General features: G+C 65.2%; 1 protein-coding gene across 2 annotated transcripts in view; it reads right to left on the reverse strand.

The window, feature by feature from the left end:
* SHANK2 (SH3 and multiple ankyrin repeat domains 2) overlaps positions 1-16,312 on the reverse strand; it is a 561,657-nt gene that overhangs the window by 10,159 nt on the left and 535,186 nt on the right. The window contains exons 19-25 of one of the 2 annotated variants that reach the window (XM_070782471.1): positions 15,353-15,488; positions 14,683-14,763; positions 13,094-13,114; positions 7,668-7,798; positions 6,008-6,119; positions 5,220-5,240; positions 1,411-3,814 (exon numbers count right to left, since the gene is read on the reverse strand). In XM_070782471.1, coding sequence (XP_070638572.1) covers positions 1,411-3,814; positions 5,220-5,240; positions 6,008-6,119; positions 7,668-7,798; positions 13,094-13,114; positions 14,683-14,763; positions 15,353-15,488 — 2,906 coding nt within the window. The remainder of the gene's footprint in view (positions 1-1,410; positions 3,815-5,219; positions 5,241-6,007; positions 6,120-7,667; positions 7,799-13,093; positions 13,115-14,682; positions 14,764-15,352; positions 15,489-16,312) is intronic. The other variant, XM_070782472.1, reaches the window with a different exon arrangement.

A 16,312-nucleotide genomic window follows, 5' to 3' on the forward strand; every position in this document is an offset into this window, starting at 1 on the left:
GCACGCCGCCTCCCACACTGCCCAGAGAAGACGCCTTCTACGTCTTCCGTACCGCGGACGTCACTGCGACGGAAGCGCCGGTCAGAAGCCCTCGGCCTGGCCCGGCTCTGCCTGCCGCTGCCTGTGCCCGTGGACAGGCTGCCCGTCTCCCGGTGTCTCCATCGTCCCTTCCAAGAAATGAGTGTCACTGCCACCTGCTCCCCAGCAGCTGTTAGAAACATTATTCACCCACATCCAAGGCTTTTGTCAAAGGTGAAAGAGAGAAAGCATCTTGATTGTTGTATTTTCACGTAACCTAGCAGCTAAAGACCAGCGCTGTTCCACGACATTTCCTGGTGCTTCTCAAGTGTGTAAGACTCAAGTGTGTGCCTCTCAAGACGTGTGTGTGTCCACGTGTCTCCCAGAAGTGGGGACCCTGTAAGGACTCTGAATGCCAGTTAACAATGAGGCCCCTGAAAACAGTGCTGGTTGGCGTGTGTCTCTCTGTGGATGCTGGCTTGTCAGCACTCTGAGGACCAGCCGTGTGACCTGCTGGACCCACGTCGAAAGAGAGCTGCAAAGTCACGGCTCTGGGGACCCCAGCCTCCTGCAGGATTGCTGATAGATGGACCTGGGTGTTCGAGTCAAACGCCTTGCCCAGCAGGCGTGTGAAGAGTGACCTTGTCAGTTGCAACAGTGAAACGCGGGAGTAAAGACCAGCCGGAGGATAGGAGAACGCCGCCTGGGGGACCCGGGAAGTGGTGTGTTTTGGGCGAGGGCCACAGAGCACAGACAATGAGGGCGGGAGGCGCGGGCTCGAGTTGGGGCCTGGCAGAGCCCCGGGGCTTGGGTCTGGGACCAGCTCCCTGTGTGGGTCCCCCGTTCCAAGGAGGCAGGACCTCACGCTCTGCCAGACACTGTGGGCGCCCACGTGGGCACGACTGCATGCTCCTCTGCCATGACGCGTGCCCTGCTCCGGTGGGCTCTGGGGTCTTCACTCGGGGCACCAGGTCCAGAACCAGCCCCTCCCCAGCCTCAGACCACGAGGGAGGGGAGCAGAGCCCCTGACACACCCTCGATCGCACGCTGCCCACCGGCTGCCCACATGCCCCCTGGATGGCACACCCCCTCCCCTGAAACCTCCTGGGGGGGTTCCAGAATGGCCCTTCGGGGTTCTGGCAGATCTGGAGGACGTGGGAGGAGAGAGCAGGGCTCCTCCTTGGAAGCCACGGCGGGGACGGCTTGTGTGGCCGGGTCTCATGGCCTGTCTCTGTGTAGGGGGGCCGCGGCACCGAGTCCAGGCCGGGAGAAAGGAGGCCGACGTGGCCGGCTCCGGGCGCGCCCTCCTGGCGTCTGCTTCGGGAGTGCTGCTGTTCCCCGGGGCACTTCCTGGTCAGCGCTGGACGAGAAATGCCCGTTGAGGGCACTTACCTGGGGGCGAGGCCGGCGGGCTTGGTTCCTGGCGTTGGGTCCAGTCCTTCCCCCGGTTTTGCAGATTTCTCTCGGTTCATTTGCTGCAGGATTGAGTTTAACTCACTAATCACGTTCGCCTTTGGGCCTGAGAGAATCGGGCTTTTGACCTCGGAGACGTCCCCCCACAGCCTGGAGGTCCTTGGCTGGATGACCTTCGTGGGGCCGGGCTGGGCCCCGCCAGGCGGCGGCGGAGGTGCAGGCGGGGGGACCACGAAGCTGTCCACGTCCTCCTCCAGCAGCGCATCGTGGTAGAGGGTGTTGCCTTTGTGGATTATGGGCTTCATTTTTGGCTTGGGAGGTACTGGGGGTTTGTCAACCATGAAGGCTTGCCCGTCTGCATAGACTGTGCAGGTGTCCGCGTTCTCCCCGCCCTCGGAGGACAGGGTGGAGATGCTGGACACCGTGGAGATGGTGCTGGTCGTCTCGAGGTGGTGGTCGCTGCTGCCCCGGCTGTCCACCTCCTCGATCCCGGAGTCCGTGACGGCGTCAAAGCTTTCGGGGGGCGGCAGGAATGAGGCGGGCAGACAGTTTGAGAGACCAGCCGGCTTCTTACTGTCTGCGGAGTTGGTTGGCTGGCTGGAGTTCAAGGAAGGGGACTGGGAGGTGTCGTTTTTTTTCTGCTTGACCAGGTCTGAGAGAGCGGGGACAGAAGCAACCCGGTCATCGGGGATATCAAAACTATTGGCAAATTCCAGGGGAGGAGGCAATGGCTCTGTGAAAATAAAATCCTCGTCCAGGTCCACGGATGCCAGAGGCGGGGGAGGGATGCGGAACGGCAGGATCACCGCCTCCTCCACGGAGCCCGCCGCCACGATGGTCCTGCCGGGCGCGGTGGCGGCGGCGGCCGTGGGCTCGGGGCCTGCAGGGGTCGGGAAAGCACCTTCGGTTTCGGGGGCGCCTTCGGGCGCCTCGGATGGCAGATGGTCTGGCTGCGTTTCCGGGTCGGCTTTCTCGTCCTCTTCCTGCAGGAAGTCCTCCGGCCTGGCCGCGTCCACCGTGTGGACCATCAGCAGCCCGGCGGACTTCTGCTGGGAGGCGTCTACGATGCTGACGAGCACGCCCTTCTTGTCGTCCCTGCGCTCCTTGCCCGGGTCCGTCTCGTACTTGTTCTCCGTCTCCTGCCTCCGCAGGGGCCCCCGCCCGCTCTGCCTGCCGACCGGAGGGAAGCCCGCTTCCCCGCTGGGCCGCATTTTGGTGTCGATGTAGAGGGGCTTGTTGAGGTCGGCCTTGGGGGCCTCCCCTTTGGGGCCCTGCTGGGACTCCTTCAGGGCCCGGTCCCTTGCTGACAGCGCCAGGGCCAGCGGCGAGCTGGGGTCCAGCAGCCGCCCCGTGAGCGGGTGCACGTAGTTCTCGGGGCTGGCGATGTTGATGCTCCGGGGGGTCGCCGCGGGGCTGCCCTCCGGCACCTTGGCTTGGCCCGGGGCGTTTGGCAGCCTGCCAGCCTCACCCTGAGCTCCGGCCTCGCCCGCACCCACAAAGTGGTTCTCAGGCTCCTGGGGCGCCGGTGACGACAGAGGCTCCGCGCCGTCCTCCTCGCCAAAGCCACCCTCCTCGGGGAACTTGGAGGGGCGCGCCCGGGGGGCGGGCGGCCCGAGGCCCACGTCCTCGTCCCCCAGGTCCGTGGACAGGAAGGCTGGGGAGTTCCTCCGGGCCTCCAGCCGCTTCTCGCGGTCGCGGACAGCCCCGGCGATGGCGGCGGCGAAGGGGCTGCTGACGGTCAGGCTGTCGTCCGGCCGCAGCTGGCCAGGCTGCTCCGAGGCCTGTGGGTCGGTCTCCACACTGCTGCCCTGGCTGCTCTTGCCGCTGCTGCTGGTGGAGGGCTCCTTGACGATGATGGTGGGGATGGGGATGGAGCACGTCTTCTCGGGGCTGTCCTCCACGTTGGACTGTTTCACCAGCATGCCCTTCCGCCGGGCGGGCTTGGCTGGCACGTACACGGCCTTGCTGGCGATCTTCCCCACCTCGGAGTACGGGTTTTCGGGCATCTGGCCCCTCTTGCCGCGGAAGTTGGCCTGGGGGCCGGTGCCGCGACTGTAGAGGTCCTCGGAGTCCAGGGAGTAGCGGTCAACCTCCCGCCTGTGGTAGAGCCCCTTCTCCCGCACGATGGTGGCCACCGTGTCGGAGCGAGCGGCCGGGGACACCTTGGTGGCGGGGTTCTGGTTGAACGCGGGCTTGATTGTCCCGTAGACTCGTGGAGTTGGAGACTTGGGGCAGTTATAGGCGGTGGGGGAGGGTGGCGGTGGAGACGGGGGCACTGACTGCGGCGGGGGCGGGATGTCCTCGGAGGTGTCCGGCATGGACAGGCTTCTGGTGAACTTGAGCATTGGCGGGGCCAGAAACTGCCGCTCCTCCTCCGTTATCCCTACAAGCAGAAGACAGGTTTAAATTCACATCACGGTGAGGACAGACAGCCCCGAGATGCTCTGAGGGTGGTGTGACACGCTAAGTCTCCTCCAAACTCACGAGGAATCACGATGCACACTTGTTCACGGAACACAGCACACAAGCCACAATGTCAAGAGGTTATGTGGCCCATTCCGAGCCAGACACAGGACAGGGACCGGGAGGCCCAGAGTGCGTGCTGCTGAGTCCTGTCTGCGGGCTGTCCTGTCTGTCTCCCCGGGGCTGTCCGCAACTTGGGAGAAGCGGCTGGAGGCCAGGAGGAACGCCCCAGCCTTCCTGTCCACGGACCTGGGGGACGAGGATGTGGGCATGGGGGCTGCCTGCCCCCCGGGCACGACCCTCCAAGTTCCCCAGGGCAGCGGTGTGACCCAGGGCGGTGAGGGTGTCCCACTCCTTGGGACTGCATGTATGTGTGTGCGTGTGTGTGTGTGGGTGGGGGGGGGATGGGGCAGCTGGGATCAGGGGGCTTCTATTCCTTCAGACCTGGCCAGGGTGCCCAGGGAGGCGTTCTGGGGTCTGGGACTGAGGCTGTGAAGCTGCCCACTGGAAGCGAGAGGAAAGGGCACACCAGCTGCTACACCGGCTGAGGGAGGCGGAAGGGGCCTCGGTCCCCAGGGCGGCCTCGTCCGCTTGACAGCGGCGCATTTTGTTGCCTGACTTATCTGGGCCCCCCAAGGGTCCTGGAGTTCCTGGGCCCCAAGTAGGATGGCTGGTCAGCCCTGACCTTCTAACCAGGACCCCAGGAGTAGTATCCGAGCGAACACAGCTCCTCTGGGTCCTGAGACCCTCTGGGCTGGGCTGATAGACCTGGCGGTTCACCACGGTCCCCACTCATCACGGTCCGACTGCACAACTGGGGGTCCGTCATGAGGTCCCCACTCACGGCTGGGCCGAATGAAGCCTGTGGGGCTGGGTGAGAGGGTCCTGGGGACCCGCGGGGGAGACGGCCGTGTTGGGGCCCAGAGCTCCGGGGTGCCCTTTAGGTGGGCTTCCAGGTTCTTTCTGAGAGTTCAAATTATAAAAAACATCACCAGGACGCACTCTGGACCTGGGAAGCGGGAGGCAGACGCGGAGAGACAGGTACGCGGATCACGATGGGGGGCCATGCAGGGTTTTCAAAGCGGTAACGGAATGGAGAACTTCAATCAAAGAAGCTCCCGGGGCAGACTCCAGTAGCGTATCCCAAAGGAAACTTCTGCCCGATAAGGGTATTCCAAATCTCACACGGCTCTTGGGAGGGCATCCCAGCAGGCAGGGACACGGCCCGTGGCCCCGTGTGCCTCCAAGGAGTGATTTACGAATACGCCTTATGGAGGGAACCATTACATTCACATTACAGACTCCGAACTGTCAGGTCCACTCACCTGATAGAAAGATTCTGCTGTCTGACAGGAGGAAATCGATTGTTATTGACCAGTTCGAGAGCTGGGGCAGGAGGTGGCGTGCGCGCCGCCCTGCGGGGCCCCGAGCTCCTCGGGGCGGGGGCTTTGAGGACCCGCAGACGCCACCTCCGCCGTCCCTCATCACTCAGGTCCTGCCTGCCACGGCCCCTCTCGAACTAGCCACAGCGCCGCTGGCCGCGGCCCCGTGCTGGACACGCCCAGTGTCTGCAGGTGGCCGGAGGGCCTCTGGCATTCACGTGGCAGAGGCAGGGCTGGGCTCAGGGGGTCGAGTTGACCTCGCTCGGAACCGAGTCGGTAGGAAGCAAGTGACGTCAACAAGATGGCATCAGTGCCCTCCCCCCACAGTACCGTCCCCCCACGGAGCGAGACACCGGCCCGGCCACCCCAAGCAGTGTGTCCACTGAACGCACCCCAGAACGCGGCCGTGGCCATTTGAGGAGGTATGGGCCCACCCTGCCGGTCACTCACCACGCAGGGCAGGGGTGAGGGGATCCCAGAACCTCGCCTGCCCACCGCCACACCCCGTCTGGACTGTGGACCCTCCCCCTGCTGCTATCATCACGGATACTTGGCTTGTGAGGTCGGAGGTCATCTTGGATTTGGACTCCAGAGGGCAGGGAAGTTTCACAGGGTCAGGGGCTCCCCGGGGTGAGACTGGGGGCCTGCCCTCCAGTGGGCAGGCGTGGGGTCACCGAGGGGCCCCGCCGAGGGCCCAGGGCCACCTCTGTGGGTGCGGCCACGCTGCTTACCTATTGACTTCTGCCTTCGCATCGTACCTCGAGGGAGGCCCAGGAACGGGCCCTTTGGGCTCCCGGGGACAGTGGGCGTCATCACGGCAATGCCCTGGCGTTCGTACACGGACTGCAAACCGGAGAGCCGAGTGAGACATAGCGGACCAGCCCCCACTGTGCCCTGGCCTTGGAGCCCTGCCACCTGGCTTCCCCCAGCTGTCCTGGGAGCACCTGAGCATCCAGGACCCAGAAGGGGGCCCTCCTTGCCCTCAAAACCCTGGTGGCCCCTGCTCGGTGGAGCCAAGGTCTGCCTGACATCTCTCTGCAAGAGAAGGGCCAGGACGCATGTCCTGGAGGAAACAGCATCCGGCGCTGGGCACTGGACCCTGGCCACGTCCGCCTCCGAGGGCAGCAGACGGCAGTGGCCGCGGTGGGGGACCCCCGGAGTGCGGTGCGGAGCGAGCGAGCGTGTGGGACCCGTGGAGGCCCTGCCCTTCTCCCCTGGCCTGGGAGGAGCCTGGCACGCCCCTCCTTTGCACCGGGAGCAGATCCCCTGGCCGGCCCCCACCCCGCCTGCCGCTTCTGGATTGCAAAGCCGAGGTTGCTGGCCGGCCCCACCCGGAGGCATTGGAGGGCGACTCAGGGCACAGATGGATTAGAGCCCCAAGGACACCTGGGCGCGAGCTCTAAGGGGTCTGCTCCTCTGAGACCCCGCCTCACCGGGCTCTGGGCTCCGCCCGGCCGGTCCTGCTCTCTTGCTCGTGCTGGGCTTGGAGTCTCTGGGACAGGGTGGGTGTGGGGCTACCACGAAGGGTAGTCGCTCCCAGAGGGCCTGAGGTCGGGGGGCAGCATGAACATCCTGTTACCGTTAATGTGTATTACAGGAAACCAGCACACCAAATTAACGACACTCACGGTGTCATTGAGAAAGGTGACAGAAAGCGCACGTGTCCGTCGCTCAGCCGTGTCCGACTGTCTGCGACCCCATGGACTGTAGCCCGCCAGGCTCCTCTGTCCATGGGATTCTCCAGGCAAGAATACTGGAGTGGGTTGCCATGCCCTCCTCCAGGGAATTTTCCCAACCCAGAGATCGAACACAGGTCTCTGGCATTGCAGGCAGATTCTTTGCCATCTGAGTGTGCCGGTTCGCCATTATTAAGAAAAGGCAAGATTAAACAGAGTGAGTCAGTCTGAAGCGGAGTCAGAGAAAATACTTCAGTGTCACGGACAGCGCTGAGCTCTGGCCACAGGCTCGAAGCTGGGGGTGCAGAGAGCCATGTCTGGGACCTGAGAGAAGCAGCCTGCTGGGCTCGGCTGGCGGCCAGTGGTCTCTGCCACTTCCCAGGCAGGACGTGGCCCCTGGGACTCACGGGGGCCTGAGACCTCGGAGACGCAGGATCCCCGGTGTGTGCTAGGACTCAGCTTGCCACGAGGGTGGGCTGGGCTTCTTCCACCTGGAGGCTTGCTTTGCTCCAGGTGTCCTGTGGGAAGACCCTCAGTGCCAAGGGAGCGGGTCCACGGTGAGTGGTCAGTCCTCTGCTGCCGGTCTCCCCTGGACTGGGGTGCCCGCCTGGTGCGCTCAGATCAGGGCTCCGGGTGTGGAGGCCAGGGAGGGTGATCCGGCACCTCGCGGTCCACCCACACCCACCCGCAGCCCCTCCCCGGCCCGGCCACTCACGTTCATGTCCGCGACGGAGGGGAAGCACCGGCTGGTGGGCCGCTGCCTGATGGTGGCCACCCTGGACTCCAGCGCCACGCTCTCGGCAGCCCGGGATGGCTTGGAGGCTGGGATGATCTCCTCGGGTTTATCTGCAACGGAAACAGGACCGTCAGGATGGGCGTCAGTGACTGAGGCCCCAAAACACAATGGGGCAGGGGGCTGTTAGCAAAGTGCCCACGTGCCTTTTGCGTTTGAAGAAAGCTTTTTTCGTGCAAGTGGTATGGAGCACGCGTGCCTCAGCCACAAGCATGGACACGGACAGGACCCGGCCGCCCGCCCCGCATGTGGACAGGAGGGAGAGGAGACCCTCCCAGCCGCAACACAGCCCTCAAGGCCCTGGGGCTCGAGGGTCTTGCTTTGCTCACACTAGCGCTGCTCATTCCGGGAGGTGGGAGCTCAGTCAGCGTTGGGGATTTCTTTCTAAGAGCTCAGACCTGTGGCTCCTCTGGAAATGCAGTTGCTAGGGTCTCAGGACCCAGCACCCAAGGATGGAGGCGACTGGGCAGTGTGGGTGTAGGTAGGGGTGGGGCTCGGGAGCAGAGGCAGCCCCCCAACTCAGAAGCCAGTGGAAGTCTAGGCTTTGCTGTGTGTGTGGGGTCCCCTTCCCCCCAGAAGGTGGACCTTCTCAGTGGCTTGTGAATAAGCAAGTTGAGGATCAGTTATTAGTGATGCTTACAGCTTAAGAAATTATTTGAAAATGTAAATTTAAATGTTTGTTTTTTTTGGGGGGGGGCACCCGGCAACTGCACTCAGGCATCAGTGTCTGGAAGGGGACCCTGGTTTGCTGAGACGGGAGGTGCCCCTGGGGAGCGGGAAGCCAGTGTGAGGAGGGCCTGGTGGGACCCCGTGAAGCACTGCACTCTCCTTGCAGTCCCAGAGCGTTCTGTCCATGGCCTGAGGTCTTTTACGAGCTGAACCCCAGCCCCTTCTGGGGTCCTGTGATGCCCCACAAAACTCGTGCCGTCAGAAAGGCCCAGGCTTCTGGGGTCTTGGCAGACCCCAAGCTGCGAGGGCAGCGTTGAGTCACAGGACTGGCACCCTGGTGCTCGGTTTAAGCTGCTGCAGCAGCTGCCTTTAGCAGGGGCCATCCAGGAGGAGCTCGGCCCCTGGAAAAGTTCCCCCAGACCCCCAACAAGAGGGGCCCGAGGGGGCCAGCCCACCACCAACAGGCAGGATGCTGGCTTCTCGGGACCACGTCCTGGACCAGGGCCAGGGTCCCACAGTGCCAGCGCACCTGGCCTGGAAAGGCAGAGGGGTTCAGGCGGCGGCAGCATGGGGGGGATCCCCCAGCAATCCTCCTTGCCCTGGGACCCACAGCTCTTCCAGCCTTTCCCCCGTGGCTGTGTGGGACACAGTAAGTGTCCGCCCTTTGGGAGTCGGTCGGAAGCACCTGTGTCCGGTGGGGACCCCGCAGCCACGGTCACTGTGCTCTTGCCTGCCATGTTCCCGGGGCCAGGAACCCTCTTGCCTCGCGAGGCCCTGCGCCCACCCCCGTCCCAGCAGTGCGCCTCCTCCGTGAAGCTGGTGCCCTCGGGCCTGGGCCGGGGTTCTCTCCGGGTGGGGCTCTCACTGTTGCTGTGCTGGGCTCCCCCACCTCCTGCCCCTCCAGCTGTGGGACGCGGGGTCCTCGGGTGGCCCCCTTGACAGGTCTGTGATGACCGCAGGTCCCCCCGGCCCGTCCCCGGAATCCAGGCCCCTCACTGGCTGCCGGCCTTGTTTCTGCTGGGGTGTGGCTCTTTCTCCAGGGATGGCGGGGGCCAGGGCTGGCTCCTGCACAGGAACGTCCATCCACGGGTCTGGCCATCTTCTTGGGCCCAGCCTCAGCTTCAGCCCATGCAGCTCAGGCATGCTGCCCTTCCCCCGGGTGAGGGGATGCCCCCGTTAGGGCAAGGCCGAGTGGCTGCAGCCTGCAGGGCCTCCCGTGGGGGCCCAGTGAGGGGCTCCAGAGCAGGACGGAGTTCCTGACATAGACAGTTACACAGCTGGGTCTTTGAGACCTCCTGTCCCTAGCGGGACCCCACAAGTCCACGTCTGGGGTTTGCCCAGCTCACAGGGCTGGTCCACCCCACTGAGCAGGCTGGACCATGAGCCAGGATCCTCACAGGCCTGGACCGAGCTGGCAGACACTGTGGTCTTGGGGTCCCAGGCATGGCAGGCACTGCCAAAAGCCCTCAACGGTGGGTGTGTGCAGGGGAGGCAAAGGCGACCCTGCTGGGACTTTGGGGCGCCTTCATGCCGTTTCTCATCTTAACAAGAACCCGGTTGTAGGGGGACTGTCCCCGTCCTGCAGACTGAATAACCGAGGAGCGGACGCCTTTCGCGCTGCTAGAACTCCAGGACCGGGGGGGAGCTCGCCAAGCCCTGCCGAGGGAGGAAATCCAGGCTTGCCGTTGGATGGGGCTGCCTCATCAGGCCGATCGAGAAGTCAGCATTGTGCTCACCACACTGCATCCGAATGGGTGGTTTGGGGGTGTATTTGGAGGTGTGTCCCTGGAGCCACGGTGACCCTGAAGTGGACAATCCCGGCCTTTGTGTAAACCTTTGCCCTCTGGTCTCCATGTCCCTTACGCATTCTTTGGAGCCGGGATACACGAGAGCATCTTGTTCTGCGGGGGTTGTGTTGGGGGCTGTTATTCTGTTTCTCAGTGAGGGTGGGTTAGCGTGGTTTCTTCAATTCAGATGCAGAGGGCAGCCCTGGGCCACGTGCCCCGGGGCGTGGGCCCCTCGGGGGCTCGTCTCAAGCCTGCACAGCCCCGTGGTGCAGGGCTTCTTCACTGGCACACGAAGGCTTTTCAGGAACGCTGCGAGACTGGGTATTTGTTCCTGCTTCTAGGCTCACGGGATTATTCTGCTTCACTTACACAAGCCTGGGATTGGGTCTCTGTCGGTGCTGAGATTAGTGAGTCCAGCCCTGCGGCCTTACAGTGAAGCACTCCGAGGCCAGAGGCCACCCTGCCAACGAGGCTAAACTGTCAAGTCTTCAGAAACAATCTAGGAATGAGCTGATGCAAACACCCCGGAAGTGACCCTGTATTTTCATTTTCTAAGCAAACATATGGCATGGTGCCCACCGTCCACAGGCTGCACACTTCCTGGGTCGGGGGGTGGATGTCAAGCATTGGGGGGCAGGCCGCAGGCAGCCCCGTCTCTCTTGGGGACCAGAGCATGAGTGGGGTGCTCCTGCCTGACCCCGGAGCCCCCAGGCACGAGCACTGCCCCAAGCACAGGCTGAGTCGCCCGCGTGCCCGAGCTCCCCTGGTGGGGAAGCCCCAGGTCGTTCAGCAGACGTCACTGGCGTGGTCTGCAGGAGGGAGGCATGGAATCAAGGAGTGGAATGACACCCCCCAAGTTGGGGCAAGGAGAGGAAGCCGACGCCAGGCTGACACCAGGCACCGGTGGCCCAGTCTCCCCCCCCGGGGGAAATGGGGCGCCCACCCACTGCAGACCACCCCATGTCCCTGGAGCCCCATCTGTCCGGGGCCATGTTCTGGGCTAGATCCAGCAGCCCCGCTCCTCAGAACCATCAGGAGAGCGACCCCCACTGCTCTGGCAACGCCTGGCATGGCTAAGATTCGGACTCTCAGATCCTACGGCGATTCGGGCGGTCGCTTCACAAAATGCGTCCTAATCTCGGGGACATCCAGGAAGCCTGTCCGTCCTGGTGACCTTGAACAGGGGGTCCTGCCGGCCCCCTGGGGTGTCTCAGGTGAGAGGGCACCCGTAGGGTCTCCTCCATGACATGGTTCCTAAGGAAGCTAAGCGCTGATGGCACCAGATGGCACAGACCAGCCACTCCCGGGGAAGCGGCAGCTGTCGGCCAGCTGCCCGTCTCTAATCTTCCCAGGGGAGGCCGTGCGGGAGTGCCAGGGGCGGGGCGGGGCGGGGTGCCCTGGCCCCCGCAGGTCCAGAGCAGCGGTGAAGCTGGTCCCTCCCCTCTGGCCCGGCTTCTGCTCGGAGCCGCCCCAGCCCAGTGTGGCCCTCGCGGTGGCCCTGGCTCCCCGCCAGCGGCCACGCGGACAACCTCTGGGAATGGAGCAGGTCCTCGGGAGATTCCTCGGGGACTAAGTGTGGCATCTAAGCTCAAACTCAGATTCACTTTCAACTCTCCGCTGTGCAAAGGGAGGTGGGCCCCCCAGGAGCCCTGCCTGTCCTGTGTGACTCCGCTCCCCTCCAGGAGCCCTGCCTGTCCTGTGTGACTCCGCTCCGGCCCAGGCGGCCGCACCTCCGTACTTGTCCTCTTGCCGCAGTCCGGGGGCCACTGGGGGCCCTGGGCTGGGCAGGGCCAGGCCGCACGTGCCCCCGACGCTGGGCCAGCCCGAGTCTGAGCTGCTCCTCCTGGCGGCAGCCCTCTCCACCAGCCCGATGACGGCCATGGGGTTCCTGCGGCCCACGAGCAGGGCCTCTTCTGGAAGGCACAGTGGGCAGAAACAGCGGTTCATGCCAGCTGGCCTTGGCCTTGGACCGAAGCGGGTTCAGAGGGTAACCTTCTGTGCCCCAGGCATCCGCCCCAGTGTCAAGAGGGTGATCGAGCCTGGAAAGCCCACTGGGAATCTCTGAGTGGGGGGTTGGTGGGGTGGAGGCCCAGGACCGCTGCAAAGAGAGGCTGTCGGGGTCAGCCTGCCTCGGGAGACTGTGGGTAAGAGAGGTGCGTTCTGGTGCTCCCGGACCCGAGACCCCAGATGCGGTCCCTCCGGACTCCAAGGACCACCCCCCGACCCCCGCCATCCCGGCGGTTTGCGTTCTGCGTCGTGCCTTAGTGGCAGAGCCCGGGCCTGCGAGAGGGTCCCCTCCTTTCTCTGCACTGGTAACTCTCCAGCGACCAGGCGAGAAACACCCCGCCCGTGGGCACTGCTGGCGAGGGGCATGTCCGTGGGGGCCTGGCTGCTGGGGGCGGGAGGGGCTGCTCACAGAGCGGAGGCTGGGTCCTCTGCGCCACCGCCAGCCGGGGGCAGGGAGCGTGTGGCCTGGCAGTGCCCCTCCCCTCCAGTTCAGGGCAGCCTTCCTGCCCGTGGAGAGTGGGCTTCCTGGACGTTAAGGGGCAGCGGTCTCTGCCCATGGCAAAGGGCAGTCAGTGATTCGCTTGCCAGGGGCCCTGCTAGCCTGCACCCGAACCACCAGCCCGCAGGAAGGCCTCCCAGCCCCGACCCAGGCAGGCCCCACTGGACGACGGGGGACACGTCGATGACGTGGACATGACTCGGGGAGACGCAGACACGCTGGGCGAGCACAGACGGGGAGAGGCGGGGCAGACGCCACACGAGACGGGACGCGTCCTGGGCTGGGCCTCCCCCTGGAGGACCCCGAGCAGGGAGGAGACAGTACGGGTCACGACACACTCTGGACATCGAGTGAGGGCCACGGGGTGGTGGGGGCTCGCCCCTTACCCTTCTTCTTCCGGACGGAGGCTTGCAAACAGAAAGGGCAAGTGTGAGTCCCAGGGCGGCAGGGGTCGGGGCAGCGACTCCCGGGGCCCAGGTCGGGCTCCCTCGCTGAAGGCCTGATGACCGCCCACTCCACCACGGGGGCCCGTGGTCCGAGGCAGATGCAGGCGGGTGAGGGGGCGTGGTCCACTCTCCTGGGACCTGGGGGCCTGCCCTGTCTGCGGAGGACAAGGGGGTCCCCTCTCACAGCTCCTGCCCCCGCCGCAGTGGGCGTCACACACCGACAGCTCTCAGGAAGGACCCTCAGCCCTGGGCTGACGCAGCTGGAGCCCCCTCGAGAGGTGATCTGCCTGTGGGTCGTCCTGGGGGAGCCCTCGTGGCAAACGCCACCGGGTTTAGGGACGCTCACGTGGACAGTCACACTGCTGTCCCTCTCGGGGGCTGGGCCAGGCCTGGGGTGCAGGGGGTAGTTTCTGGAGAGTCTTGTTTGGACAGACAAGGTGTGGTCCAGAAGGAGCCAGCGGGAGGGGGCTCTGGTGGGGCTGGGAGGCCCCACGGCAGGGCTGCCGGTTTCTAGAAGACCTAGGCTGTTGACCCAGCTGCAGGTCTAGCCCCAGGATGCGGTGATGGGCAAGGGGCGCTCACGAGGGCTGGCCCAGGCCCTGGGAGACCATGACAGAGGAGCCGCAGATGGGGAGAGGCCATTGTGTCCTTCTTCTGGACGGAAGGGTCCAAGGGTCTCCCCCTTAAGGCTGGGCCCGGTCAGAGCCCCTGGAGAGTCCCAGACCAGCGAGGGTGCTCAGACCTCGCCCCCTTGACCGGCTGGGCCTGCGGGGGCGGGCTCTGCATCAAGGCTGGTTTTGTGCTCCTGGAAGCTGCCCTGTGCCAAGTCACAGATGCTACCCTTCTTCCCTGTCCGCCAAGCCCTCTCAGCCAAGAGAGCCTTCAGCCCCTGGCCGCTCCTGCGTGGTCAAAGCAGCCTTCTCGGGGACATGTCCCTGAGCCGTGGTCCCTGACCCGGGGGGGTCCCTGACCCTCCAGGATGGCAGCTCGCCAGCACTGGGTGCCACCCTCGTTATAAGCCATGCAGCTAGGCCAGGGGCCCACATGGCTCTGCGCGCCCTCCCCAGGCCATGACCTGGGGCCCAGCGGACACAGCCCTCTGTCCCTTCTGGTCCTCTAGAGAAGGCCCCAGCAAGCCCGGTGCCCTGGCCTGCAGCCCACCAGCCCACTGCTGTCTGTACCCGCCCCCGGGGCCACGCGCGAGAGGAAAGATCTCGCGGGCACCCTAGACCGCAGGGCTCTGCTTACCTTTATCCACTAGTGAGAGGCCCAAAAATTCAAAACAAAACAATGTTAGACGAAACAAGAGAGAGGAGGCCCAGTGGCGAAGCTCCCCTGAGCCCAGGAGGGACGCAGGGGGCCAGTGCAGGAGACCACACTCAGGGAGGCTTCCTGACGCCCTCCCGGTCGCTGGGGCCGGGAGAGGGGCGAGCGGGCAAGCGGGGGTACCATGCACAGGCTGGGGCTCTGCGAGGCCAGTCTGCGGGCACACTGGGCGCGGGGCCGGGTGGGCGGGAGCCGGCACTTACCGAGCTCCTCCAGCTCCGAGGTCATGGACTTGGAGCGCAGGGTGAGGGCCGTGGTCGGAGCTCGCTTTGGAGGCGGAGGAGCTGGGAGGGGGCGGGCGGGAGAGACGGAGTTGAGAGCCTGGCCCCGGGATGCCGCCCTCGCTCGTCCTTCCAGAAGGGTCAGGAGGGCCCTGACCTGCTGGGATGGCTCAGATGGGCCTTGCCCCGGGGCGGGGAGCTGGCGGTGGTCACAGGAAGTGCTGGAAGTTCTCACACGCGCCTCCAGCCTCCTAAGGGGGTGCATCTGGCCTGCTCCTGGCTGCCCTCTGAAGGCCTCACTCAGGCCCCGTGTCCCCCAGCTGTGACCACTCTTGGGGAGGCTCTTGGACCTCTGCCTTCCCCGGGCCCAGGCCGTGAGCTGCTGCAGTGGCCGATGCAAGTGTTTGGAGCGGGAGCCCCAGGCCCCCGTCTGTCTGCTGAGCACAGCCGGGCCTGAGGCCGGGGGGGGGGCCCTTACCTCCTAAGCGCCCTTTTCGACTTGTTTCCTGCTCTCAGTGGGGTACTGGGAGCCCTGCGGAGGGCGAGCGATGGGGCGCTCTGCAGGTGCCTGAGCCCAGGACGCAGGGAGACAGGCCCCCGCCCTGCTCGCTGCGTCCCTCGGGCAGGCTGGGGGTGGGGCGGGGGCGGGCACCTTTCTTCCGGGCGGTGTCATCCGGGTCCAGACTCCTGGTCACCGTGACCACCTTGAGGACCAGGTGGTTCCCTCCCTGGCGGATCATGGTCACGACCTGCCGGTGGCCAACCTTGACGACGTTCTCGTTGTTCACCTGCGGGGAGAGGAGGCGGGCGGTGAGCCCAGTGGAGGGGTCACAGGCGGGCGGGCCCCGTGGGAGCGAGGGTGGTCCTCAGGGAAACCGGGAGGCTGAGGCCCGGGGGCCGGCCAGGGCTGCTTCCTGGGAGTGAACGTTCCCGCAGCTGCCGGGGGACAGGACTACCTCCTGGGCGGCATGAGCCTCAGAGACGTCCCCCGGGGCAGCCCCAGGAGCAGCTTCTGGGCCACCAGCTTCACACCGAAGCCCAGCACAGGCTCCCTGCCCGGTGGGCCTTCCATGGCATGGTTAGGAGGGAACGCGACACTCGGCTGCCTTGTCCCTCGCCCAGACACCCCCGTTCCCTCCGGGCACTCCTTCCTTCCTCCTCTCTGGTCCAGAGGCCAGAAAAGACGGAAAGCTTGGCTGGGGAGGTGCTAAGGCCGATGCGTCACTCTGTTACTTGGAGGGACAACCGCTCCCGGGACCCTGACCCTAGGGTCACCAGGATCATCTTGGCTGACACGCCGTCCATCAGAGCCCCTCGGCCGGGAGCTCTTGGTGCCGGTCACAGCCTGTTCGTGCCCTCTGACCCCCATCCGTCCCTACTGGGATGGTGCTCGCGGCACGAAGGCACACAGGACCCCGGCGATGTCCTGTGGGCCGGTGGGGCCTGAGCCCCCGGCACTGGGCACCTCCCAGGGCTCAGCCGGGCTGCAGGCCCCTGTGCCCACTGCCCTCCACCTCTCCTGAGCCCACGACCCTCCACCTCTCCCGAGCCCACCACCCTCCACCTCTCCCGAGCCCACCACCCTCCACCTCTCCCGAGCCCACCACCCTCC

The sequence above is a fragment of the Bos indicus genome, chromosome 29, assembly GCF_029378745.1.
Source record: "Bos indicus isolate NIAB-ARS_2022 breed Sahiwal x Tharparkar chromosome 29, NIAB-ARS_B.indTharparkar_mat_pri_1.0, whole genome shotgun sequence".
Taxonomy (NCBI): Eukaryota; Metazoa; Chordata; class Mammalia; order Artiodactyla; family Bovidae; genus Bos; species Bos indicus.